This window comes from Mya arenaria, chromosome 17 (genome assembly GCF_026914265.1).
Source record: "Mya arenaria isolate MELC-2E11 chromosome 17, ASM2691426v1".
In the NCBI taxonomy this organism is placed as follows: domain Eukaryota; kingdom Metazoa; phylum Mollusca; class Bivalvia; order Myida; family Myidae; genus Mya; species Mya arenaria.
In genome coordinates, this window is record NC_069138.1 from 50,321,885 (window position 1) to 50,348,499 (window position 26,615).

At 35.1% G+C, this 26,615-nt stretch overlaps 1 protein-coding gene across 1 annotated transcript in view; it reads left to right on the forward strand.

Annotated features, from left to right (window-relative positions):
- Positions 1–24,107, forward strand: part of LOC128222740 (uncharacterized) — a 42,719-nt gene extending 18,612 nt beyond the window's left edge. The window contains exons 2-19 of the mRNA XM_052931842.1: positions 10,615–11,007; positions 11,336–11,459; positions 11,560–12,718; positions 12,823–13,051; positions 13,175–14,155; positions 14,269–15,620; positions 15,784–15,972; positions 16,094–16,604; positions 16,834–16,950; positions 17,222–17,529; positions 17,650–17,757; positions 18,029–18,185; positions 18,290–18,473; positions 18,609–20,239; positions 20,392–21,326; positions 21,602–21,944; positions 22,113–22,658; positions 23,328–24,107. Of these exons, the coding sequence (XP_052787802.1) occupies positions 10,615–11,007; positions 11,336–11,459; positions 11,560–12,718; positions 12,823–13,051; positions 13,175–14,155; positions 14,269–15,620; positions 15,784–15,972; positions 16,094–16,604; positions 16,834–16,950; positions 17,222–17,529; positions 17,650–17,757; positions 18,029–18,185; positions 18,290–18,473; positions 18,609–20,239; positions 20,392–21,326; positions 21,602–21,944; positions 22,113–22,658; positions 23,328–23,611 (9,551 nt within the window). The 3' untranslated portion in view covers positions 23,612–24,107. The remainder of the gene's footprint in view (positions 1–10,614; positions 11,008–11,335; positions 11,460–11,559; positions 12,719–12,822; positions 13,052–13,174; positions 14,156–14,268; positions 15,621–15,783; positions 15,973–16,093; positions 16,605–16,833; positions 16,951–17,221; positions 17,530–17,649; positions 17,758–18,028; positions 18,186–18,289; positions 18,474–18,608; positions 20,240–20,391; positions 21,327–21,601; positions 21,945–22,112; positions 22,659–23,327) is intronic.
- The last annotated feature ends 2,508 nt before the right edge of the window (positions 24,108–26,615 follow it).

A 26,615-nucleotide genomic window follows, 5' to 3' on the forward strand; every position in this document is an offset into this window, starting at 1 on the left:
CTTTTTTAATTATAAATGTTATTTCAATGTGATCTAAAATAATATGTTAAAATGGATTTTCATTTAATACGGATATTTATTGGCGGATCGAGGATTGGACGAGGGTTGGGCAACTAGAGACGTGCGCCACCTGTTATACAATGTGCACCTATAAACGTGATATTTGCGTTTGGGGAGTCTTCGCTCCTCACCATCAGAAATGTGTGGTTTATGTTGAATCCAACACAAATGTTTATATCATATGACCCCTACCTTCCCATCCCACCTGGAACCGCTTCTGGCTATAAAGCATTTCGTTGATATCTAATGGAAAAGGCAGGTCAAATGTCTTTGTAATTGTTTATGTTCTTCAAACACACATGGTTCCTGATTACGTCATATGGTTTAAATGTTTTCACAAATAGCATTCGGGTGTTAGGATCGATTTAAAGACAGTTTGAAAGGAAACGAAAAAGAAGTTGTCTTGTTGTTTTCTTGATAAAAACAGGTTACAACTACATTGATAGAAATCGGTTCTGGTATAAATTGATGAAGTTGGGAATCGGTGGTAAACACTAATTCCTAGTAAGAACTATGTATAATAAGGTGAAAACACTTAAACACTTTGGAATATTGTCAGCTGTTTTCAAAAGTTACCAGATAACTGAGCCGATACTTTTCTTCAATTATTAAGAAATACTTTTTGCAACAAATCCTTGACGTCGGTATTAACATCTTTTTGACACATCAGTTCTGAACTATGGTGCTGAGGTTTGGGGCTATATGAAAGAGTCCACAAGACGTTCTGTAAATTGGTGTTGAATGTTAAAGAGTCTTATAATACTATGGCTATATATGGAGAGTTGGGCAGTTGTATATTAAAAGACATGTTTGAATGGTTAAATGTAATTTAAAACTTCAGTTAGTGAAGAAAGAGAATTGTACTTTAAATGCTATATTGGAGGATACAGGACCGAATGTTGAGTGTTGATTGTTTTCTTGCACAAACCGGGTATCAAAAATTTATGAGATTCTCCAATCACTGGCATTTATGAAGTATTGTAATACACTGGGCCTATTAAAGTTGTGTTTTCTCCCATACTAAAGAGTAGAGTAGACTTAGAGATATTTATGTCAGTATTAAGAGGTCTGGGTTAGACTTGTCTTCTTTTATAGATGAGTTCAAAGAAATTAAGACCAGTTCTGAACAATCCTCATATCTCAGTCTTGTAAAAATACAAAACATATGTATGTACTGTGTTGTTTGTAGAGTGTTATGCTGTTATGCTATGTTTCTGGTTTGTGATTGTTTGACTTTGGCGTTGACCCTGTGCCATTCAACGGGGTTTATGCCCAAACTTTCGACTACAGTGCTTGTTTCTGCAGTTTTTCATTTAAATATAGAAATATTATCTAAATTACGTTTATTATCCCATAAAGAAAATGTACAATATATCGAGGACGAGTTTCATTTCGTCCTCAATTTCCCAGTATATGCAGACTATAGCCGTCAATATATTCAAAAGAAGTATTACACTCACATGAGTTTGGTAAACTATATTTTTAAAGCAAAATAATAATCAAACTATCCTAAGGAATTTAGCGCTGTATTTTGAAGGCCTTCAAATTTCGTGATTCTTTAATATAGAAGAACTATTAATTATGTGTTTCCCTTTTTTTCATTTTTCGCTTCGCTTGTATTATAGGACTATGATACATGATGTTTTGTGGATTGTATCGATAACTGTAGTGTTCAAACTTTAATGTGTAGTTTATTTTGATACATAAAAATACTATTGTTTTACTAATTTATTTTTAAAATTCATTAGTTTTCTTATACAGTCAGCAACTGTATTGTATGTTAAACTCGACTCGAACCTTGTGGCATACATCGAAATACGTGATGTACCATATATACCAAAGGTAGTGAAGGTTGGAAAAAGGATTCTTAAGAAATAGATTGGACAATACCAATTTTAGGTAATGTATATACACTAACTCATTAGTCCAAGATATTATTCCCATACTCATTCGATTCGTGTTCCAGTTCCTGAGTTTCACTGGCCGTTCCAAGACAAAGTATTTCCATCATCTAGATTTATTTTGATGCGTTTGTGATGCGTATGTGGTATGTTGTGGTGTTTGTTTTGTTTATTCATTCTGTCTCTCTTTCAGTGTCGTTTGGGCCCATCCCTTGTGCCTTTAATAAGGTTTTATATTTGATGTTTTTACAACTGGGCTTGTCCCTGTAGTATTTTCTGTACTGTCATGAAATACTAATATATCAAAAGGAAGTATGAAGTAGTCCTCAGTCGTTTAATGTCCACCTTCTAATTCAAGCTACCTTCTTATAAGTGTATAGTCTCTTTAATTGAATGCTACAAACAAATATATATTAACACTATTCAGCTATGTGCATTGGGAGTTCAAATAACTGGATTCACCTGTTTTGGCTGTGTGCCAACATGCATTGATAAATCATCATTACCCCGGTCGATTGCATCGTTGAATGAAAAGCAACAGTGTGTGAATTTAAGAGTCTTAGGTCGACAATGAATAAATTCCAAAATTTAATTGTTAATAATATGATACTTAATTATATCAGTGAATAAGATACATTAAAGGAGTAATTTTAATTTATTTCATGTGCCAATTAGCTATTTACTTTATAGCTTTATATTTCATGAGTTATTAAGAACATTTGAAACCATGGCATTAACATAAGTCATTGACTAGCTTTCTAACCCCAAGAGGTATTCGGCAAATTAACCATGAACCGGCTCACGGATCAAGTTCTGTGTTTCCTTTCGTCTGAAATAAAAAATACATTAACATTATTAAATGAATGAAAAAAGGAAGCTGAAATAATACACACATGAAATGTGTTGCGGAGATTTTATTGGTGTTATAATTAAAAACAAAACACTTTCCTATCTATTTGACATGTGATAATCTTCTTCCAGGTTGAAAAACAAAAGACGATCATTTGGTATTGCGATAATTTCTAAATTGTTTGCATACGAGATTGTGTTGAGCTCTACCTTTCACTGACTGATGTTCATTCAAGTATTTTTACAATATAAACTCAATATTCAGAAACATGTTTGTTGATGAACGAACTTAATTTCCAAAAAAATATTTTTCGAATGTATTCAAATGTTTATTTATGTTGATATTTAAGAAAATGCACTACATCATTAAATCGATTTATTTATGACGTCATTTCCGGATCAAAATTTCGAGCAAATGTCGTGTAAATCCAAAATGTAGTTTGGTGGGTTCAAACTGTAAGTGGTGCGTTAAAAAATGTGAATAATCAAGGGATACATTAAACTATAGAACATTTTGATATGACATTTTTCTGACGACCTGTATCACTTCTTGTTTGGTGCATAAACATGCTACGCGGTCTCAATGCATACGTGTTCAAACACCGAACTCGACATGATACAGGACGTCAGAAAAGCGTTTTGCCATAGTATCCCCAATGTATCAGAAAAGCAAAGCCCTTTTAAGGATTGAAATTCGACATGTTGCATTTTATTGGGGTATGGTATGCAATGGGGCGGTTCAAAATGGGTGGAGTCCGAAGGATTTCACCAGCATTTTGAATTGCGCCATTGCATACCATACCCTAATAAAATGCAACATGTCGAATCTTAATACTTATATTTACATTTATTTAAATCTACATTTCTGCTAAAATAATAGATTATTCAAGAGCATTTTCTCTTTTTTCTTTCTCCCGTTGTTCTCAACGGTGGGTAAATTAGAACAGCTATCGTAACCTAATTTTATACAACAATGAATGCGCAGATGAAATAGTTCCTTATTTATATGTTTATTTTCTATATTTTCAAGGTCAAGTATACTATAAATACGTATTATAACTGCATAACAACTAGAAAAATACAACTTGAGTTATGAAAAATTAACAATAACAAGAAAACAACAAAAATATCGCCACCTACAAAGTTCTCTTTATATCTCGCGATAATACCCGATACTAGCGTTTGTTAAGTCTCGATCGAGTTTTCAAATTGGAGAGAAATTCCAGTCAATTTACTTGTGGAGTGTTATTTTGAAGAATCAGTTGGTGTATGAATCATGTTGGAATACGGTGTTGGACAAATCAGCAAGTACATTGTCATTTCAAGTAAACATTAAATGAGGATGAAATGTCTCTGTGGAAACGACAGTGGCGGTGGGTGGAGTAACGTGAACTTTTCGCCAGAAAATGCGAACAGACATAGTATTGAACTGAGCTCTTTCTTATGGACGTTGCTGGGTGCACTTCAATATGCTATTGTTTCATTTCCTCGAATTCATGTTTTGTCAGATGCTTAATTTTTACGAAATGTCAATCCCAAATTCCGAAATAAGTCGTCATCATTGTAATTTAATATTTCTTCAACTGTTCCATCCATCATAAAATCATCTACATTAAAATCAATCAAATTATCTTGCTTATCTTATTTTAACTGCTTTACTGCAAATTACAGTTTTGCATGTTGCCAATAATTTAACTACGATTTCATTGTAAAAAATAGTTCCGTAGTAAATATGCCCCGCCCATTGGTATTATTGCGCCCAATGACAGGACAGAAGTATCGAACAACCGCACGCGATATCGATGGGAAATGCCATTGCACTTTATACAGAAATGTGAAATTGATAAACAACAACCATCGTTAAGGAATGAAGTGTTAATGTAAATTTAAGCAGATAACATTATAGACGTGGCCTGTTTGCTTGAAATCATTAACTAAAATAACAATTTCATACTGACTTTATTGCAGACATATGAACCAACATTCTCCTGCTTTGTAATAATTCTTGGTGTTTCCATTAGTTTGATTATGTTGAAAGTTAAATATCACGAATCTAGTACTAGTGTTCTTTAAAGCATAAATGATATGTTTCAGTTTGATGTGAATGTTTTTACTGCGATAAGTAGTAAGTAAGTAAAGAAAGTAAATTGTTTATTATTGTGATATGTGCAATTCAAACAGAGTAGTAATAACATATATACAAACATTTGCACCCCACCCATTGGGTCTATAGGTCACCATGTCTAAAGTGTAATGTAAGTAACATAAGGTTTATAACATTAATTGACTTGTATCATAACAAAATTGATATTACAGATACAATGTAAGTTCAATGAGCGGTAGAAAGTGATCAAATATCACATTAAGCGTACATAATAGTTCGTATTTTCAGGTAGGCATTTACAATATATTTAGACAGTTTCCTAGGGTATGAGGACATTAGAATGGATAATTTACTGTCTATATCATGGTCAACTAATTGACGTGAAATGATTTCGTTGAGGTGTAACAAACGCAGATCACTGTAACGATTGCAATCAAAAGGAAAGTGTTTCTCGGATCTTTCGTTTTTATTCAGGTTAAGGCTAATGTAATCCTCTAATTTAAATGAAGTTTTGAAGAGCCTATATGTTCGAAGTTTAGGGACGTGCTCGATTTTCTCCCTTCCATACATCTGCATAATGGGAATGTATTAATTCTTTTGCCTGGGGTAAATTCACAGCCGATTTATTGTCAAACGTATTTGAAAAACCCACTGCATAGAATATTTCCTTTATTTCTTTTGTCCAATTATTCCTATGCATATGATTGTTGTAATCATAGTGGAATGTCCAGTGGAAATTTGTGAATTCTTTCCATGGGAATCATGGTCTGAATGTTCTACAACTTGTGGAGTAGGTTTACGAAAAAGATTCCGCCACATTTGTTGCAAAGGTAGTTTGAGTGATGATAGAGCTGCATGTTATAGTGACTGTGGCAAGGATGTTAATGACCGGTCGTTATATTATGACTACAGTGCATGCAACAACTTGTGCTTTAATGGCGGAACGGTTTTAACGAATGGGTGTGATTGTCCAGTTACGCATTACGGCTCTTGTTGCGAATCAGGTAGTTTCTGTTCATTACTCTATGTTTTCCGAATTTCAATTTGATAATTGTTGTTAAAAGATACTTTCTCTTTTTACTTGATCATTGTGACCAAAAGTTTCCTCTTTAACGAGTATTTGCTGAATACCTTAAAATGATAGTACTTTCATCAAATACTAATTAAGTTTTTAGGTATCAGTTTCTTTTATAGTGTTTTAATATAGCATTCGTTGTACTAGTATACATTAGCATTTAGATTAACGTAATGTTGAATACATGTATTTATTGTCAATCAAACTACATCAAACGTGTTTACGTACATAAGTGTAGTCATCTTTAAAAACAGTACTTTTATCACTTGTGTTATTAACAGTTTAATGGAAGGATATGTAAAAAAAAAACATTTATTATGTATTTAAGTCTTATGGACTTAACCAAGGTTCTAATTCTTTGACAAAAGTCAAGTTAATTCAAAAATACTTTATTCGAACGCTCGTTTCGAAAAGCTGTATTTATCATGGATTAAAATTGTGCGACCAGGTTCAAAACAATAAATAAATAATTAGAAGTGACAAAACTAAGATACCAAAAGGTGGAACCCACCCAGAAAATGCTGATATTTGCTTCGTTTTTAAAGACTACAATTACAAGTAAGCGTGTACAGCGTTCTTGGTGCGTCATTGGTTGATTGACATTATCGCGTGATGATATCATTGCATGGTTAACATGTCATAATATCTCAACCCTGTAAGAAAGGCCCGGTGGTCTTGCGGTTAAGCTGATGATTATCATAATATGTTTTTTCTTATTTTTACCGGCGTTGGTTCGCACCCCACTAGAACCAACTTATTTTTTTATACTATAACTGTATGTTTTCTGCAATTTCGATATCGTAGAGTAAAATAATGGGAAAATAAGTGTTTTCAGATGCAAAACCGGGGAAACTGCTTTGCCAAACACATTTTAGATAAATCAATATGCAAATCATTAGTAATTAAGAAAGTCAGGTGAAAACCAAATTTCGTATTGACGTTGTGCGCGCTAAATTTCGATCATACTTTCGGGTTTGTTGCATTTTGTTAGTGAGAAAGATACTTTTTCGGGGAGGTTAAAATTGTAAAAACGGTTAGAAGAAGTCATTTAGATAAACATACAAACTAAGAAGTTCAAGTTACTAAAACATAATGGAACTTTCCGAAAAGCAATCAGAAATATGGATGCTTTAGAACGTGGATGATATATATATATATTTACACCTTAACTTCCCTTCCTTAAATGAACTGCCTTTCTGCAATTGCGTTCACCAATCGATGCAGGCAACATCTTCGGATATGTTCGGATCGCAATTCATCGCATAACAATATACATGAAAACTATTGATCTTGTTATTGTTTGTATTGTGTCAGCAGGTCCCGTAAAATATAAATCAACATTTTGGAAAGTGTTAATTTATTTTATCTTAAATGTCTTGTTGCCATAAGAGTTTAAATTTTACGTTTAAAAGTGATTTCAAGTGGTTGATCTTTTCCAGCGTTATTGTGACGTCATTTGAAAAAAATGTTTCCAGTAACAGTCGGGTCGTTCTATTTACGGAAGGGGTAAGAAAAGATTTATGAATGGTTTTCTTAAATGAAATGAAGTAAATTCTTGAATGAAATATGGAACTTTTGGTGTAAATATAAGTAATGAATTACGGGGGTGATGTCATTATCGGGGATATGATCGCAAATGGGCTGGTTAAAGTACGCCTGGAGTCCTTCGGACTTCACACACTTTGACCAGCCCAATTGCGTTCGTACCCCGATAATGACATCAACCCGCAATTCATTCCTTAAATATACACTATCATTCGTTAAACATATATATAATTTTTATATATATATATGTGTGTGTGTAAAAATTCGTAACATCAGGCATTTGTCTGACAAGATGTTAGAAAACCAATCTACCATGCGATATGCGATACTAAAGCACTTTCTTAGGCATTCTCGTTTATAACATCATAATAGAGGATGTAGGTTAATGTTTGATTGAAATCATTGAACCTGAGTCTAGTATCCCTATTAATTCTTTAGAGGCCAGTCCATTTTCCAATCAAATCCGTTGTTCCGGTTAGTCACTTGATCAGAAAGTAAATAAGGCGGATTCCTGTCTTGCTCTGATCGCTAGATGGACTCGTGGGTTGTCCAAGCGGTAGATATGGATTGGTGCCGAGAGGAATTTTAGGTCTAGGTGAAGCTTCCGTTAATACCATGCTCTAGGTTCGTCGTTAGCTAGTTAAGCCTAGATGACATTATCATGCACCCCGGGTCAATCGGTGCTTTGGGAAGCTAGCTATCCTCGTTGTAGGAATTTAAAGGAACGGTAGACACTTATCATACTATTCTGTGATTAGGGAGTAATGACCAATGATTGTGAGCTCGTTTGGTTACTGTCAATCAGGCGATCATATCCCTTTTGTTACATAAGGCAGGGAAAAAAGTTCGTGCATCTCTGCTTCTGTAGAGGAAGTTGATAGTGAACATATAAAATATAATAACATTTGTTACAGTGGCAAAAAGTGTATTAAGTAACATTAAGTTAACATTAAATGTATTGTTGTTAGGTTTAGTGAGCAAGCTCTGGTTTAACATTACGGTAAAGTGTGTTAATGCGACTGACCAAGTGTGCTATGTTCATGGTTGGTAAAAGTTTAAAAGAAAGCGAGGTAACTTTGGGTCAAACATTAAGCTCCAGTGTGTTAACGTGGTTTCTAGTAGAAGTCAATTGAGTAGACAACTAGATAGGCTAGCTAGGTAAAACTGTGTTGTGATTATTTGATGTGACCCGCCATTTGTTCATTGAGTCAATAAGTAAAATAATGCAAATGGTTGTAAGTGACATAAAGTATGGCTACTCTTGTGACTCAGGTGTTTAATGTTATATTTTTTGTTTTTAAAGCATTTTATCAACTAGCAAATAACTGTTACATGTTTTTGTGCATGTTTGCATTGATTGTTATGTTTTATTTTTTTTAGCCTTTTAAAATGAAAAGCTCAAGCATAATGACGTCTATTAACATCATGTTTGTTTTGTTTTCTGCCTTATTTTCGTGTTATTATTGAATGCTCTGAAACCAAACTTTGATTGTATCGTTCCAAATCGTTACGTTTATTATATTATAAATAGATCAATGGTTACTCAAATATCCGTTTTTATGCGTTTATTTAGATGAATCGTTGTTCGTTACACAATATCTTCCGCATTTCATGGTATTATTTGCTCAATACATTTAAACTGTCTTTAGTCATTCAACCGATTGGGTAAAGAGTTCAGTGAACGTCAATAAAGAAATGATTACCCTGATATTTAAAGAAGTACACGTTGTTACACAATTGGATACATAATAAACAAAGAAAGAATGGTTCCTCTGATTATTCATTCCTCAATAAACAAATAGTATTTGATCTTTTTTACTTTAATATCTATGTGAAAAACTACAAAAAAACAAGTCCATATGTCGAATGTTTAAACATAAACTCGATTTAATGGCACAGGGTAAACGCTAATGACATAGAACTCAAAAACAATTACAAACCAGAGACATGGAACAACAGCACAAAACCCCATAAACAACACACTGCAAATATAATATATAAAACTAGGGATGTTTATCAAGGATCAAGGTACCGCCTTGGAACGGTCAGTAAAATGTAAATTTAAACATTTTTTTGTACAATATAATTTTGCACTTGATAAATGCTCAAAAGAAACGAGTTATTTTAATGCATTATTATGTTTCACTCCTTCGACTTAAATCATCAAAACAAAACAAAAACATATGGTTTTTGTACAGATTAAATTATAGGTAATTTTAACTCGGTCATTTGTGGCCACGTAGTTTTTAGTTGAACACTCCATTTATAAAGGCTAATATCGGTAAATGAATCGTATATTTTGCTGTCTTTGACCATTGAAATGTAAAAGGTTAACGATGCACCCTTACTCCCAAATAAGATTTACCATAATTAATAATATTGTTTAAATATTACAAAAAGGATAAATAAATGTCGAAAACAATGGTTCATATAAAGGATACCGAGTTTCATTTGAAAGAAATGAGCTGAAAACACGGTATTTCTACCTTACGAGACCATAGTAGATCACAGTAAATATTTAAGCATTCACCAATCATTTAATATTTTTGCGATTTCTGTTATTAAATACACGGCTACAATCTTATTATCAGTAATTAATAGTTTCCATAAATGCATTATTTAGTAAGTAGTTAAAGGTTTATTAGTCAAAATTGATGTTTGTTATACATGTGTATGTAATGAATTTGAATAAGAGTGTCACTTTTAGTATAATAACTTATTACAATTAATACGTTTTTGCTGTGCAACAATCAAATGTAAATCTTTATTGTCCCCATTTAACAAAAAACAACAGGTATGCAGTGTTTCGAGTGTATTACAAGTGCTTCAAATAATACAAAATGGATGTTTTTTCTCCATTGCTTTAATAATTGTATGCTTTGCCAATGGTAATCATATGCGTTTTAAACAGATTCTGAGCTAAGAGGATTCTCTTACAATAACTACACTGTCCTATTTTAAAACGAACTACTTTTATCTTCGAACCTTATTTTTGATAATCTAAAAATATTCAATGGCTTGAGTTAAACATTGAGTCTGACATATGTGTATCAGTATTATAGTTAATAACATTTGTTTAGATATGTGTTCATGGAACAACCATTACTGTTGGCCTGGCAGCTGCTATCCATACAATCATGCCAATGATTGCTCTTGCGCCCCAGGGTTTAGCAAGATTTCAAAAACCGGGGAAACTTCGTGTCAACCGACTATAAAACCATCAATCTCAACATGTAATACTGTGGTTATTGGACCAAATGGTGAAAAGAAAAGAGCAATGTCATCAAGCAATTTATCCGCGTGTCAGTATTTACAAGATATGTATGGGAATTATCAGCCGACGACAATGCAGTTTGATTTGCTTGCTGAATACACAATTGACATTTCCAGCTTTTCGCGTCCTTCATTTATTTCTGAACAAAACTTTGGAATAACAGACTCAACAGTATATATACAACGCCAATCCGTATCAGGTATGTACCTAGTAAAGTAAATACATAATTATTTTCCCGATTATTATCGTTTGTAAAATCACCTCAAAATATAATAAGTACATTGCCGTGTATATATGAAATGTATGCTAATCACACTATTTTGTTTACACAATTTAAGTGTTAACACGTTCAAAGTATGATACATGTACAAACAGCGTGGTCAATTAAAGAGTTTTGTTTGCTCCGCACACTGGATTTCTGTATATCAGTTCAAAAATTGAACATGAAGAACAAATATATCTTGGATATTGTGTTGATATATTGAACAACATACTTTGTTTTTAAAATGTGACTGTATTTATGACAGGTTCAATCACAACGTTATCAACAAACAGGCGATTAACAGATGTAAATTCAAGCCAGTCTGTTAAGAACACGCATCAGGATTCACATAATCTTACGACTACATACATTCTCGGAAATGGCCAGGCGTAAGTCAATTATTGTTGAATATTAGTTTTATTAACATTAAAACATTTTTTTAAATGTCAAAACTACCAAAATATACCATTGCAATATATGTATTTATAGGTTGTGTTTGGAATACGAAGCAAAAGGTGGTGGTTACTTGAAAGCCAAAGATAAGACAACCCAAACTATTTTTAGCGCTAAGCCTTACCACAAAACTGTAGAACAACGAACAATCTGCTATCGATATGACAGCCAACCACCCGAACACTGTTCAAAACTATCGTCATGTAGCTTCGATCCTCTTCAACTAGGCAAACGGATAACGCAATCAAATTTCCATCACGTTGAGTTTGGCGGTTGGGTGGATCCCGTTCCTCCAGAGGGTGGCTCGCGCACAGCTTCATCCATTGAGAGCTACGAAATTCGGGTAAATGAGGTTTTGCCATCGAAAGGGACATTAAAGGTAGAGGACACATCAATAATTGAGAGTTCAAAGGTAAACCACACAGTCACAAACATGGATTTACATCTAACCTCAGACACACCCAAGCTCTATTGTTTAACACTGGAGGTTAAGGATGTTGCAGACAATGTTCGACAGTGTCGCCGTTTTGTTCTATACGATAACACTTCGTCTATTCAAATCTGGAATGAAAAGCCTTTCAGATTTACATCAGCTTCACCTTCTACCGATTACACATGGCAAACCCATCACAATGATGTCTGCTTAAGCTGGCAAGATTACTTTTACAACGATTTCTACATACACAATGAACTTTTGAATCCTATTGAGCCCGACCCTCACGGTCTCATTACCGGCTCATATGAGCAAACAACTGGGGAGATACCTGTATCTGGAACATCGAATGTGTATGGTATTATTGCATACCATATATCGTGGAGCCTGAATCACGGTACATTCTCTGTAGAAAAACCCGTCCCTTCATTCAAGAATCAATCATTTTGCAAGGATTTGAATGTTAAAGATGGAGAAACATACACACTGAACGTAAAGGCAACTGATATAGCTGGAAATACCCTAAGCGATAACCGAACTGTTTTTATTGATGGCTCTGCGCCACACCTCAGCAACTTTTGGCTTGAGAAAGATGGATACGAAATGCTGTATGTACATAATAGCACGGATCTTTCAAAAATGAAAATGACCTTTGATGCACTTGATCCAGAAAGTGGCTTATCTAAAATACAGTGGACGTTTGGAATAACCGACCCAAAGAGCGAGCTCCTGAGTGAGCACCTTGCTGTTAGGATGAGTAATGTATGTATATGTTTCTATTAGTTATCAGTTATCTAACTAGTCGTTTGTTTCTTTATTTGCGTATAACTAAGAAGATTATAAACTCACTATTTCTCTTATTTAAGGATTCATGCACAACCACACAGTGCTACTGCCCGGATATTGGTGAATGTGCATTCTTCAACTACACAATACCACTCAACAAACTAAATGTTAAGGATATGCACATTGGCAATCACAATAGAAACTATTATTTCACCATAAAAGTAACAAACATGGCTGGGCTTTCAACAACGGAACATATTGACGTGCTTGTTGATGGTTCGCCTCCTTCAGAAGGTGTTGTTTTCGAAGGTTAGTAAATAACACACTTAATATAATAAACACGGTGTTTGTATTTTTCAAATATTAAATCAAATCATGCAAAATATGTCTTTATATTTTTACTATGGCAATACAATTTTATTTCTTTATCAGGTCCAGAAGATTCCCCTGACATTGACTACACAAGTGATGATTCCATTCTCGTGCACTGGCATGGTTTTATAGACCACGAAAGCGGCATCAAACTGTACAGGGTCGGTTTGTCCGACCGATGTCTAAGTTCAAAAGATCTATACAACTTTACAGAAGTACCAAGTATATCGATTCTTATGGAGCGTCCTTTCTCCGAGGAATCGGTCCGAATCCCAACGACTTTTACCGGAAAGCGATTCGTGACTGTAATTGCACTAAATAATGCCATGGAACCTTCGAAGCCTGTGTGTTCAGATGGCATTACGCGTGATCTTTCACCGCCAGAATTTAGAAATATGACTTTACAGCATGGACAATTATCAGAAAGCCTACTTTGTTTGCATGGAGAAGTATATTTAATGCAGACAAACATGCAAAGAGCAAAGCTTCATAATACGTCCGTTTGCCAGAGTGTTTGTGGTGCTGATGTTGAGTCGCACAAGGTTACCAAAATTTATCAGATGCATAACATAGAAGGGAAGGATCAAGATATTTCTTCGTTTCTTTGCGAGCACTTGCCCTTGTACAAAAACGATACAATCATCTATCTTCCCAATGATAACATCTTTATCACTTGGGATATTGAGGAAGACGGAAGTCAAATTCAAGATTTCTTTGTTGGCTTAGGATTTAATCCTACTGAAATAGAGAGTCCGTCCATTGTAGCGTATCAGTCTACACAAAAGAAAACCTATTTCAGACGAAAACATGAGGGCATAGGGTCTGACGAATTATTCTTCATTTTCGTGAAAGTAATCAATAAAGCTGGTTTAGAGAGAATATCAACAATAGGCCCTGTACTCATTGATCAAACACCGCCTTTGAATAGAACCCTTCCTCAAGTTATCGTTGAATCTGAGCACATTGTATTTGGATGGGATAGCAGCACATTCTATGACGAAGAGCAGACTGCACAAATCGATCAAATATATTTCCAGATCGGTAGGTAAACGTTTTAACTTACTTTTGTATTGCTCATTGATGTGTGCAATTCAGCATCGTATTTGGCTGCATTTGTGTTTGATATAAATTGTAGCTATATTTCTACTTAACAGCACATAACGGTATTACTGCAACACCGTTTCTAGAATGGCGTCTAGACTCATCTGCCCCGTGCCCTTCGTACTCTGGTGGGTGTTTTCGATATCCCTTACGCCGATTACAGTTACAAGATACGGACAATTACCTTGAGTTTTACATTAACATGCATGTGTACAACAATGCCGGACATTATCTATTCGTCGCAAGTCAACCCTTTCAGCTCCCATCAAGATATCCTCCCGGACAAACTGTTATATCTGATATAGATCCCGCAGTGAATAACAGTATTATGGACGTTGACGTTCATTTTACGAAGGAAGTGCTTTGTGCGAGTTGGAAAAGTTCCTTACACCATAATAATTTAGCATTGGAAGTAGGAGTAGGATTATCAAATACTACTGATGACGTAGTGAAGTTTCAATATATAAGCAATATCAACACGTATTGCATAAACTCCACCTTTATCCGACCAAATATTAAATATGTTTTCTTGTTAAGGACATCCGGCACCGGAGGAGTCTCGGTTTCTTTTTCTGATGGCATAATGGTTTTAGACGAAATCGAAACAACACATTCACTGTCCGTAAATATTGGGTATGACTGCCTGAATCAAGTAGGTAATACATACGATGTTATCCTAGCAAACAACTCTGCGCGTATGACAATTAAAGAATCACTGCACGTTGGCCAACGTTACATTATCAACACTCCATACAAAGTCGTTGTAAGTTCAGACGATGGAATTGTCTCAACAGAGGGCAATGACACTTTAATTAGACCGTTTGTGAACAGACCGGCATTGGTAATAAAAGTTGTACATTCAGCTTTTGTGCGTGACGTTTTCGGGTTGCAGCTTATATTATGCCCAGTTCAGAACGTTCTGCTTCAGACTGAGCGACTTGTCGTTACCTGGAAGTTTGTCGATTCAAATCTTGCTTCTCTTTATAAAAACGTTGAACTAGCATTTAGTGTTGGCGTCAGTGAAAGGAATTCAATCGCAGGACGTAACAGGACATTTGTTGTACCTTACCAACCGCCAATCGATAACAACTATTCTATTTTAGAAGAATATTACTTTCTTACTAACCAGAAGTATGTTGCTGAAGTACGGATTTGTTCAAAACTGGAATGCATGAAACCGGTACAATCGAGTGAATTCTCTATTGAACGACTTAATCCAGTTTTGCAGATAACCGAAGCATCTTTATTGATTGGAGACATGTGTATCCGTGTCAAATTGCAATGGTCCATTGAGGACAAGGATATTGATATAGTATTTTATCAATGGACATTAGCTCAGGACGTAGAGGGTCAAAAAACACTTCTCTCTTGGAAATCTATTCCTGATGACTCTCTCGGTATAACGGTAAAACATGGTTTGGTTATATTCATAAACAGTTAGGAAACTGTCGTTGTATATTCTTAAACGCTAGTATGAATAGTCACACGTTTGGAGCACAACCTACATTAACATGACTTTATCGTCAACTTGTAAACACTTGCTTATATTTATCGTTTTTCAATCTTAGGTTGAGGACTGTGTTGTACTGCCCGTCCATGGACACATTTCTTCATATGCTTGTATAAAAGCATACTCCGTCAGCGGACAATTAATAAGAAGCTGCAAAAAGCTAGCAATGTTAGACTTTGGAACTTACGACGCAAATGCTGTTTACGACTTTGATACCAGATCGGAATCTTGGACGCAAATTCAATCGGTAAAGTCATTAATTTCTGAATGTCTAATAAGCCTGTTATAATGTAGCATCGTTCAAACAAATTACAGATAAATCAATACTTTTTTATGTATATTAGAATTATTTCCTCTCTCTTTATCAGATAATTCACAGTTCGAATGTTGGAGACATGTATACTTTCCTACATGACAACGAACTTGACTTCGGAACAAGTAATTTAAGGCCAGCCGCAGCAGTTATGCACGCGAATGAACGTAATGTTTCATGGTATTTGATGACCTCACGACATGTACCCTATGATTGCGACACAGATGTATCATGTTTAAAAGAAATGGTCACATCGGATGGGTTTGCTATTTTCGAAGAAACCGATGTGTTCCTTCACGCAACATTCTATTTGTGTGTTTCCTCGAACACGACAGTTGTTGAAAGAGAGAGGTATACCGAATCACTTGACGAAATAAAGTCCTGCAGTGACGGATTTATTTTAGACAACACTGCCCCCATTCCTGGGAAAATTGATATTCAAAACGTAAATGGGTATATAACTGACATTGAACATGCTGTTATCACATGGGACACTTTTTATAAAGAAGAAGGCGCTTCACTTCTTGGATATCCAGATGACATGCAACATTACTCTATCGGTGTTGGTACGTACAGTATGGTTAAAGTGCATTTAAAAAATAAGTTTGCAAAACCATTTTTAGTTAAAACGCTAAAATATACAATGTGTCAGCAACGTTACATGTTCATTTACGTAAGCTACTTGATATAATTGAAGAAAGATTTATTGATATTACGATAAATTGTTTATTGGTCCATGTGTCCTAATTGATGGATATTATATGTAACTAATAACCCTTAAATTGTTTTGTACAGGCTACAGTCCAAACCGAGACGATATTATTTCGTTTCGTAACAAAGGACGAGAAACGGCTGTCATGTTATCTCTAGCTGACATCGCTGATGGGACTTCTGTTTATTTTACTGTACACGGTAATACAAAATACTCAAATTTCATTCTATTTATTAGTGTAACGAAAACGATAGATTGTTTTTCGATCATTGATTAAACAGCCCAATGTTCTTTTATGCAAGCAAGTTATTACTTCTTTGTATTGAGCAGGTGGACTGACCGTAGCAAGAAGGAACTAATGAAACAAACAGAGCACATACAAACCTTTCGAGCTTGTATTATTGAAATTCAAAAGCAGAACGTTGACGTTAAGAGTAAATATCAAAATACTCATTGCTAGCTTTATTGCAGGTTCTGACTATTTTGGACTTTCGTCAGTGGTTGTTTCCACGGCGTTGGTTACTGACACATCACCTCCAACAGAGGGAAAAATTCACATTGAACAAAAACTTGCATACTATAGCAGTGACACAATTAGCATACGACTTGTTGGTTTTCATGATGATCACAGCGGAATTAGTTATTTCAATGTCGGAATCGGATCAAGCAATACAATGGTGGATACCAAATCAATGATAAAGTATTATTCAGATACTGTGAACATAGATCTTCATGATACACATATTCTAGAAGGCCATCAATACTTCATTTTGGTGCAGGTAAGCTCTTGGAAAGCAAAGAAATGTAAACGAATCGATTTAATTCAACTTGTAAATGAAATACCGGGTAAGACAATGTATTCATGTGACAATATTACTATGGTTACTGAATTTTTACAGGCAATCAACAGGGCAGATATTCCGAGTGCAATCGTGTCAAAACAATTTATCTTAGATAGAACACCACCTATAGGAGGACACGTTTTGGATGGAAACTGGGAAAGCAAGGTTAATTGTTTGTGATATTTTATTACAACCAATTATTGCCCTAGATAATGTTTTATTCGATAAGACGTGTCCTTATCTGCATCAATGCATGTTGTATCGAAATATATACATATATATGTATTGTGAAGAATGTCAGTATGACATAAAAGGAATGCAATTGAATACGGTTGGAACGCATGTATGCTTTCAAACAGTAGCATTATTATAGCCTGCGTGTATAAGTATACACACAATGACTAAATACCTAATGATGGAGCGTTTTGTATTTCAGGTAGATCTTGACTATCAATCAGACATATACACGATCCATGCAAACTGGAAGGATTTCTCAGACATTGAAAGCGACATAGACTATTTCAATGTAGGACTTGGAACAGACCATTACGCTACAGACGTTCAAGTGTTAACAAACGTTGGGTTGAAACAAGGTATATTTAAACGTATCGTCATAGTTGTATGTGTATTTTAGCAGTTTTATGTATTTTGATGAGTATGCATGTTATCGATATGTTTGTATGCATTTGGTTTTTAGATGTTTTATGGAATGGTCCATTTATTCCGGGAGAGAAATATTATACAACAGTAGAAAGCTGTAATAAAGCTGGCCTTTGTACACAAAGATCTTCAGATGGAATAATACTGGACAATTCCCCACCAATTATGGGTTGTGTTCAAGCCGGGTCTGGTATCCATCACAGCAGATATTTACCATTAAAGTCAGTATAAAATCAAAATGTTTAACAAGGTTTAAATAAGCCGTATCCATGCAATTTTACCCGTATTAACATTTTAAACATTTTTTCGAATACTTTAAGAATTTTTTCTTAATTATGTTTGATTGATATTCACAGCACGTCACTGAAATTACAATGGGCTGGATTTGAAGACCCTCAGTCTGATATCGATCATTTTGAAGTGTGTTTAGGACGTCAGAAAAACATGTGTGATATTGTTCCTTCTTTCAATGCCCTGCTTCACTCTTATATGATTAAGTCGAATATATCTTTGCCCATTAAAACGCCTATTTTTGCAACTGTGTGGGCCTTCAATGGAGTCGGAATGAACGTTTCCAGTGCATCTGATTCGATTCTCGTTGACGTTACAGCTCCGTACAACAACATAAAACCTTCAATTATGCTTGATTATAACACAGTAAAAGACAAAACCGCTCAATGGGAAAAGTCAATTATCGAAGTGTTTTGGGAGTTTTTAGACGACGAAAGCCCGATATTTAATCACGAGTTATCTCTCTTTACCCATCATGAAGGACATACACCCGTTGAAAAAGTACATCTCGGATCGGAAAAACACTACACCATTAGCTTAGATGGAAAGAACTGGCTGCATAATGGGGACATATATTTTGTTGTTATTACCAGTTGTAACGCAGCAGGGCTATGTTCAACAGAGAGAACAAATGATATTCTTATCGACTCGACTCCCCCACACCAGGGTGGTCTGAAACCACAAATGCTTTGGGAAAATTATAGAGATACCAATGGACTTCACTCTAATGTCTCCTTGACTTGGTATGGTTTCTACGATCAGGAATCTGGTATAGAAAGATATTATGTTACTGTTTCAAGATATTTCAGCAAACAGGAACTCTCCGGTGGTGTTCTCATCCAGAACCATGATAACACATCAGAGGAACAACATGGAAACTTCACACTTACTGAAGCGTTAAAACCTGATGATCTTATAATTGTTTCAGTCTGGACTGCAAACAGTGTAGGTTTAAACAGCTCGATTGCACGTGTATCCCTGTTTGCATTGTCCAGTGAGAATTCTCCCATTGAAAATCAGCGGGGAATACTCGAACTAGAGAAACACTCTTGTGACGTTCATTTTTGCAACAAGGACTGCACATGCGCGGTAGTTGGAAAACCATGTATTGAAGCTGAAACAAATATGACTTGCGTTGAGATTGATGCATTTAACACGACTGATATCGACTTGACACGGTTTGCAGTGTTTGGAGGCCTTCAGTTCAAGCCTTTGACTTTAACTGCCTCATCTGCTTGTCTCGCCGGTCACTGGACGCAGGTCGAACATTCAAGAAACGTTACAGGCATTCATAGATTTGAGTGGAGCATAGGAATTCATAATCAGCCGCATGGAGAGGGGATTTTCGATTTACAAAAAGAGTTCCCTTGGGTTGATATAGGTTTGCGACAAGAATTTGTTCACTGCCTGCCTATTAATAGATCGCTTATTCATGGCGAGCTCTACGACATTTACGTAAAAACTTGGTACGGACCAAGTGAATTTGCAATCTTTACGTCTAAATCTATTAAGGTTGATCAAACTCCACCAAGTGTGCTTAGAGGACGATATATCATCGAAGGGATGGAAAATTGTGCAACAGATCTTGACTTCATCGACTGGACTGATGAGATTTCGGCGTGTTGGTCCGGGGTCTTTAGTGAGCAACAGAGCGATATACAACATTACTTGGTTGCTTTAGGAACTTCACCGAACGGTACATACATATATAAACATGTTGATATGTTTTAGATTTAAACCGTTAGTTATCGTTTTTAAAATTAAACTTGTTTCATAAGCTCAAAATAGACTTAGCTAGGAACAAGCTTTTGATTATGAAATTGTTATTGCAAGGTTGCATTGTTTCAGTCGATGACGTATTTGCATCACAGCATATGGGCTTGAAAACAAAAATTTCTATCGGTAATCTGACTTTGGAGCATGCTGTTAGATACTATTTTACTGTCACTGCCGTGAATACTGCATGGCTTCACACTTCGGTATCGTCGGACGGATTCATTGTCGATACGACCCCACCGTCAGATGGCGTTGTTTTTAATACAATTACGCATAAGAACGTTGCATACCAATCGTCTGTTTCCTCTCTGGGACTTTCGTGGCATGGGTTTCAGGACCATTGTTCAGGAATACAAAGTTACTATGCTGCTGTTGTGGAAAAGCAGGAGCCACCTTATTCTAGTACGAATTTCACACAAGTATACCTCAAGACGACCGTTACATTCAAGGATTTAGACTTGACTCCTGGCAGCGTTTACTACGGCGTTGTCAAGGCAATTGATGCCGCAGGACATGAAAGTGATTTTATTGCATCACCGGGGGTCATCATCGATCCTTCTCCACCTAAAGGCTACAACTGTGACCAATTTGAAGACACGGGTGTCATTGAATTCTTGGACGATTCGAAGGATAATTGGACGAAGACAATTTTTGCACAATTAGACAAAGATGCCGTATACAGAATTGAAGGGTCTATTGAAAATGCTTTTGTAGATTCAGTTATTCTCCAAATCAATCGTTTTATTACTAGAATCCACACTGTTCTGAATCATCAACAAGTTACTGAATTTTCATACACGTTTGTGTCCAATCAAAGAGTAGCCCATAACATTACTTTGAGTGTTGACAATCATAATAATATCAACAACATCTTAGGAACAATTGTTTTACAAAAATGTTCGTCAATTATTGAAAACAAAATAAAAGCTCTTCATGTTCGGCAAATCAGACATGATTCTGTAGGTGTTACAGCTATGATTCAGGATAAAGAAAGTGATCTGAAAATGGTATGAAATAGAAATTGCAGTTTTTAAACTTAAAGATCATTTGCTTGGATAAGTTTAACATGATTATAATAACACTCCTTCAAATTCAAATATCGGTAAAACAGGATTGTTTTGAACGTTTTATTTAGGTATTTGATTATTTATTACTAAATTGCATGTTATTATACCTGCTGTGACTAGTAGGGATGTCCATGCATATGATGTATATTAGTGCTTTTTTTCGGATACAAAACTAATGGTAATGACTTTCATGCCTTTTTATGATATCATTCCAGGTACAAATTGGTGCTGGAACTACACCTGGGGGCTTTCAAATTCAGCCATTAACTCCCATTCATGTTGATATAATGAGTGGGATTATTAAAGGCCATCTTGTTCATGCGATGAAATTATATACGACGGTTATAGCTGAGAATCATGCAGGCCTGGCATCGGTTTTTCAGTTAACAGAACCGATTATTATTGACCACACTTCTCCGATTATCACCGATATGGAGGCTTTAGCAACGGTAGTCTATGTAAATGAGTCGGGTGAAATCGCTTTGAGAGTGCAGGTTAATGCAACCTGGAATGTGGTAGACGATGAGAGCGATATTAAACATTGTACTTGTTGTATTGGTAAGTCTTACTGCAACCTACTAGTTGGTATACAAAGTAATTTGAAGTTTGCTAGAGGAAAAAAAAAGGTCAGTTTATACTTCTACAAGGAAATCACTAAGATATTACAAGTTTGACTGATACAACTCGATGTCTGTAACTCATACTCAACATTCGATTATGTTGCAGGAATGTTTCCAAACAAAGACAATGTACAAGAACAGTGGATTGCAGATACTCTGTCATCGTGTGAGTCGAACCTCCTGCAGCTTAACCACGGCGATAAGGTCTACGTCAATATCAACTGTGTCAATAATGTTGAGCTCGCAACGACAACATCTATAGCTTCTAATACGGTATCCATGGACTTTATTACCTCAAACCAAGCAACAGTTAACATTCTGCCAGCAAACGAAGGTCTGATCAGCTCAATACCGCTTACTGTAGGCCCGACTAAATTACAATCAAACACATCTATGGTACAAATCAGTTGGTCAGGATTCGAAGATATATCCGGTATTGCCTTTTACGAATATTGTATATCGGACGAAAGAAATGCAACCATTGTAGACTGGACAAATGTCCACTTGAAGACAGTGGCAACTACTCGCGGACTAACATTACACAATACGGAAACATTGAACGTAAGCGTCAGGGCTACAAACACTGGACATTATAGAAGTGAGGCCGTTAATGCCTCGTTATTCACCATCAGCCAACCTCCAGCCTTGTCAGGTGAGACTATATGATACCCTACAACAACTTCTAATAATTATGTCAAGTTTATCAAATAATTTAAAAAAAAACTTTGATTCAGACTATAGTTAATTATTGATTAATAAAAAGGTGCATAAAACGATAACATCGAAAGAAACATGATTTTATCACAGAATTCGTACTACTCAAAACATTGGCTAAGAAAGTCATCTGCAACAAGCGTTGACCGAAAACAACATAGTCATATGCTAGGATTTTATTAGACTGACTGCTGTACACAGGGTTTATAAATATCAATCGTTTCAAACTTGAAGTAGAAACCTTTTAAACGACTGCTTTGCATTTACATTGCATATGTAATTAATATTATTCCGAATTGTCTACGTTATGGCAGTTCACTTCGATTAACTTCTTTAGAACAATTATACTGCTCGAACTTTTTTATGGTTGTTACATTAAACTTTTAACATGATTGCAAGTTTAACTATGTCCATGGATTAATATTGTTTCATTGTAGCTAAACATTTAAAGTAGGCTTACACAAGAATTTAGGAATAATAGTCATAGGTTATGCCAAGCTTATCATAGGAAAACAATGTGGGCTTAGTTAGTCTTCTTAAATTACTGTAGTACTTGTAAGGCTGAACATCTATGATATCTTGCAAACAATCATTTATATAATTTCAGGAAGTCCAATGCTTACATCTCGGAACAAGCATCTTATTCACATCGACTGGGAACAGGCATTCGATACACTTCCTGAAATTCCAGTTCTGTATAGCCTCGTTGTGGGATCGAAAGAAGGATTCACCGATATTCTTGACCTCAGCTATTACACTGGACATACATATGATATTGTGGCTCCGTCGTCTACGCTGATTTCTCCGAAGATATCAGAGCTATTCTTTACCATAACATGTGCTTATCCAACAGGGATTTCGAGCGTTTACAGGACAATATTCACAATGTAATATTTTACTTGTTAGTCGCAACGCGTTGTTGTTACAAAGCTGTGTGTTTTACATGTTATTATCTAGCTTAGCTTTCAATATATTCATACATGTACCTTACTGCTGTGTGCTTTTTATTGTCTATATTATCTTTATTCTATTTGTTTCCTAATTACTTTCATCGAATGACATTTAAAATACAATTTACAATTCAAATTACATTTTATAATTTCTTTATGTTATGCCGTCCAATATATGTGCTGTATAATTATCTAGTATATATTTTCTTTGTGGCTTATTTTTCCATTCTTTGACTTTCTTTATGTTCGTGTACTTTTATATCATTCCTTCTAAGGTATTTGTTTTGTGAGTATCTCTATGCTTGCGTATATATGCCTTGTGCCATTTTTTCCAATCAGTGATTTACTTTTGATTTGTTGTTGTCTGTTTTTACACTACGTTGAGACGAGTTTTATTGATGCACTTCCTTTTATTTTCTAATAAAAATCATTGTGTGGGATGTTTTCTGTTTCCTACAATAATCTATATATCTTATTGTATGACGCGTGGAGTGTAAGTCCGAGAGAACAAAATCAAACAATAAATGATATCCATACAAAACATGACCACCACATCACATATCAATATAATCGTTTACTTACTTAGTAATTATATGATTACTTAGTTAAACACACATTTTACATTTCAAAAAGGGGTTACATATTTGCAAAATTGAAAAAAAATATTGAAACAGTACAATTATATTCTCCAAAGCTATCAATTTAGTTACATTCAATTATTACGGCGTCAACCTTATTAAATTGTTATGACGACTTATTTGTGTCCACAAAATATGTGAACATTATACGTTGATTTACCGTAAAGTCGACCTACCGTATTAACATAATTTGTGGACAGACATATACTAACTTACATGTTTACAGTATATATGCAAAATTCTACAGAAACTTGCTGAGTAGCAAAAAGTTTAATACTATGTTGATAACACAGCAAAATATATTTAGGTAGAAACGTTTGATTTTTTCGGACGACGTAGAGGTGGATCTAGTTTGTTTATGTATATTTAGGTAAAATTCAAATGTGGACAGAAAATGGCCTTTTACGAAAGTACCTCAAAACTGATAAATTAATAATTCAAACCAGTTGAACGTTTAAATGTAAAACCCTTTATATGCTCAGAAGAAAAGGTTATGTCAGCACTTCTACTTTGTGAAATAAATTTCGAAATTAATACTATTAACGTAAATCGATTTGACTTAGCACTTAGTTAATTTAATATCCTACATTTGTAAGCAATTTAAACAGACACTACATGATTTAAGTATTTTACACTTCGTAATTAGCATAGGGATCCAAATGAAAAATTCTGTCGATGTCAATATCAAGTTTGGCTACCCCTCGCTTCAATAACATCAACACACCGACGTCTCATGCTGTTTATTAGTGTACAAATAACGTGAAGCGTTATTCTTTCCTATTCCTCCTGTAAGGCCCGCTCAAGGTCCGCAACCTTATGACGTCATCTCTGCTACGTTTTACGTCCAAGATAATCCCATATATACTATATATAATTCCTTTTTTCAATGCCGTCTTATCCAGCAAAGACGTTGGCGAGCTCAATTAAAACGTGCTGCACTCAGCGGAATGCCAACGTAAGGGCGACGAGCAGGAAGTCGTGCGGCATTCAGACGATTATGTGCAGTGAAAACCAATTCTGGTTCCTGTGGCAGTTCTCAATTGATTTACGATCTTCTGGGCAGCCATGAAACGATGACGTCGAGACGACATCGAAATGTTGTGTCCAGATCATTTCAATGTGGCCACTACAAAATGACCATACCGATTAACGTGTGCACGTGCACCACGTGAATTTCGAAAAGAAGCTAAACCTCTGTATGCAGTGGCAAATCATGCATTAGCCAATGTATAGATGATGAATAGGTCAACATCATGTTGTTTAGATGTATTTAATAAAACTATTTTCAAAAGTTTACTAAGTACAAAAATGAAAATACTAACTAAACTTTTTCTTCCGATTATATATTATCATATTTGAACCCTAATTTGCTTAATTTCTCATGTGCATACCTCTTGATTAAATTCATTAAAATAATTCTTGTTCGGGCATCAGGAATATTTATTTAAAAACCACAGAAACAAGCTCAGTAGACAAAAGTTTAAACATAAAGCCCGTTTAATGGCACAGGGAAAACGCCAAAGACATAGAACACATAAAATCACAAACGCGAAACATGTAAACAATAGCACAAAATTCCACAAACAACACAGTGCGTATAAACTATATGTTTATCAATGTTAGGTAACGCATTGGAACGGTCAGTAACATGTAAATTTACTGGGGGGTTTAACCAGTTTACATGCACAAACCTCACTCTTATCCAAACAATCCGAAATAAAGTAAGAATGTTAAAGGTTCGAAACATATATAAACTTAATCAAGAAGCTTCAGATTAAAAAAAAATGAAAATCTAAATAAACAAATCATCTAAATTGATAACCTGTAAGTACCCAGGACAATTGCACCACCTTTGTTTGTCAGTAATTATTGTGTTAATGTGTAGATAGTTTATTGTCATTTGATTTACCTTCTGTAGATATTATTTTGTAACAGTACTCCACTTTTCGAAAAACATACTGTTCAAAAAACATACTTACTCTAAGAAACAATATTAATAACATTTTTGAAGATCGGTACGTTGGTCCTAAAATTAAATTCCATTTTCGATTTAAGATATTTGAATGACTTGTCCTATATGTTAGGTGTGCTCTGTTTTTCCACCAGGAAGTTTTCGGTGTACGTCTTATCACGTCTATATCTTGTTGTTGAATATTTGAAGTAAGCTCATCTGTAACAATTATTGAGTGTGTTGTAGAAGTGCACCTGGGTTTTCTCGACCTACCACCAAACAATTAAGCTCTGAAAATAATTTTTGTGATATAACAATAACACATTTTAACAAAACGTTAATTCCAAATGTATCGA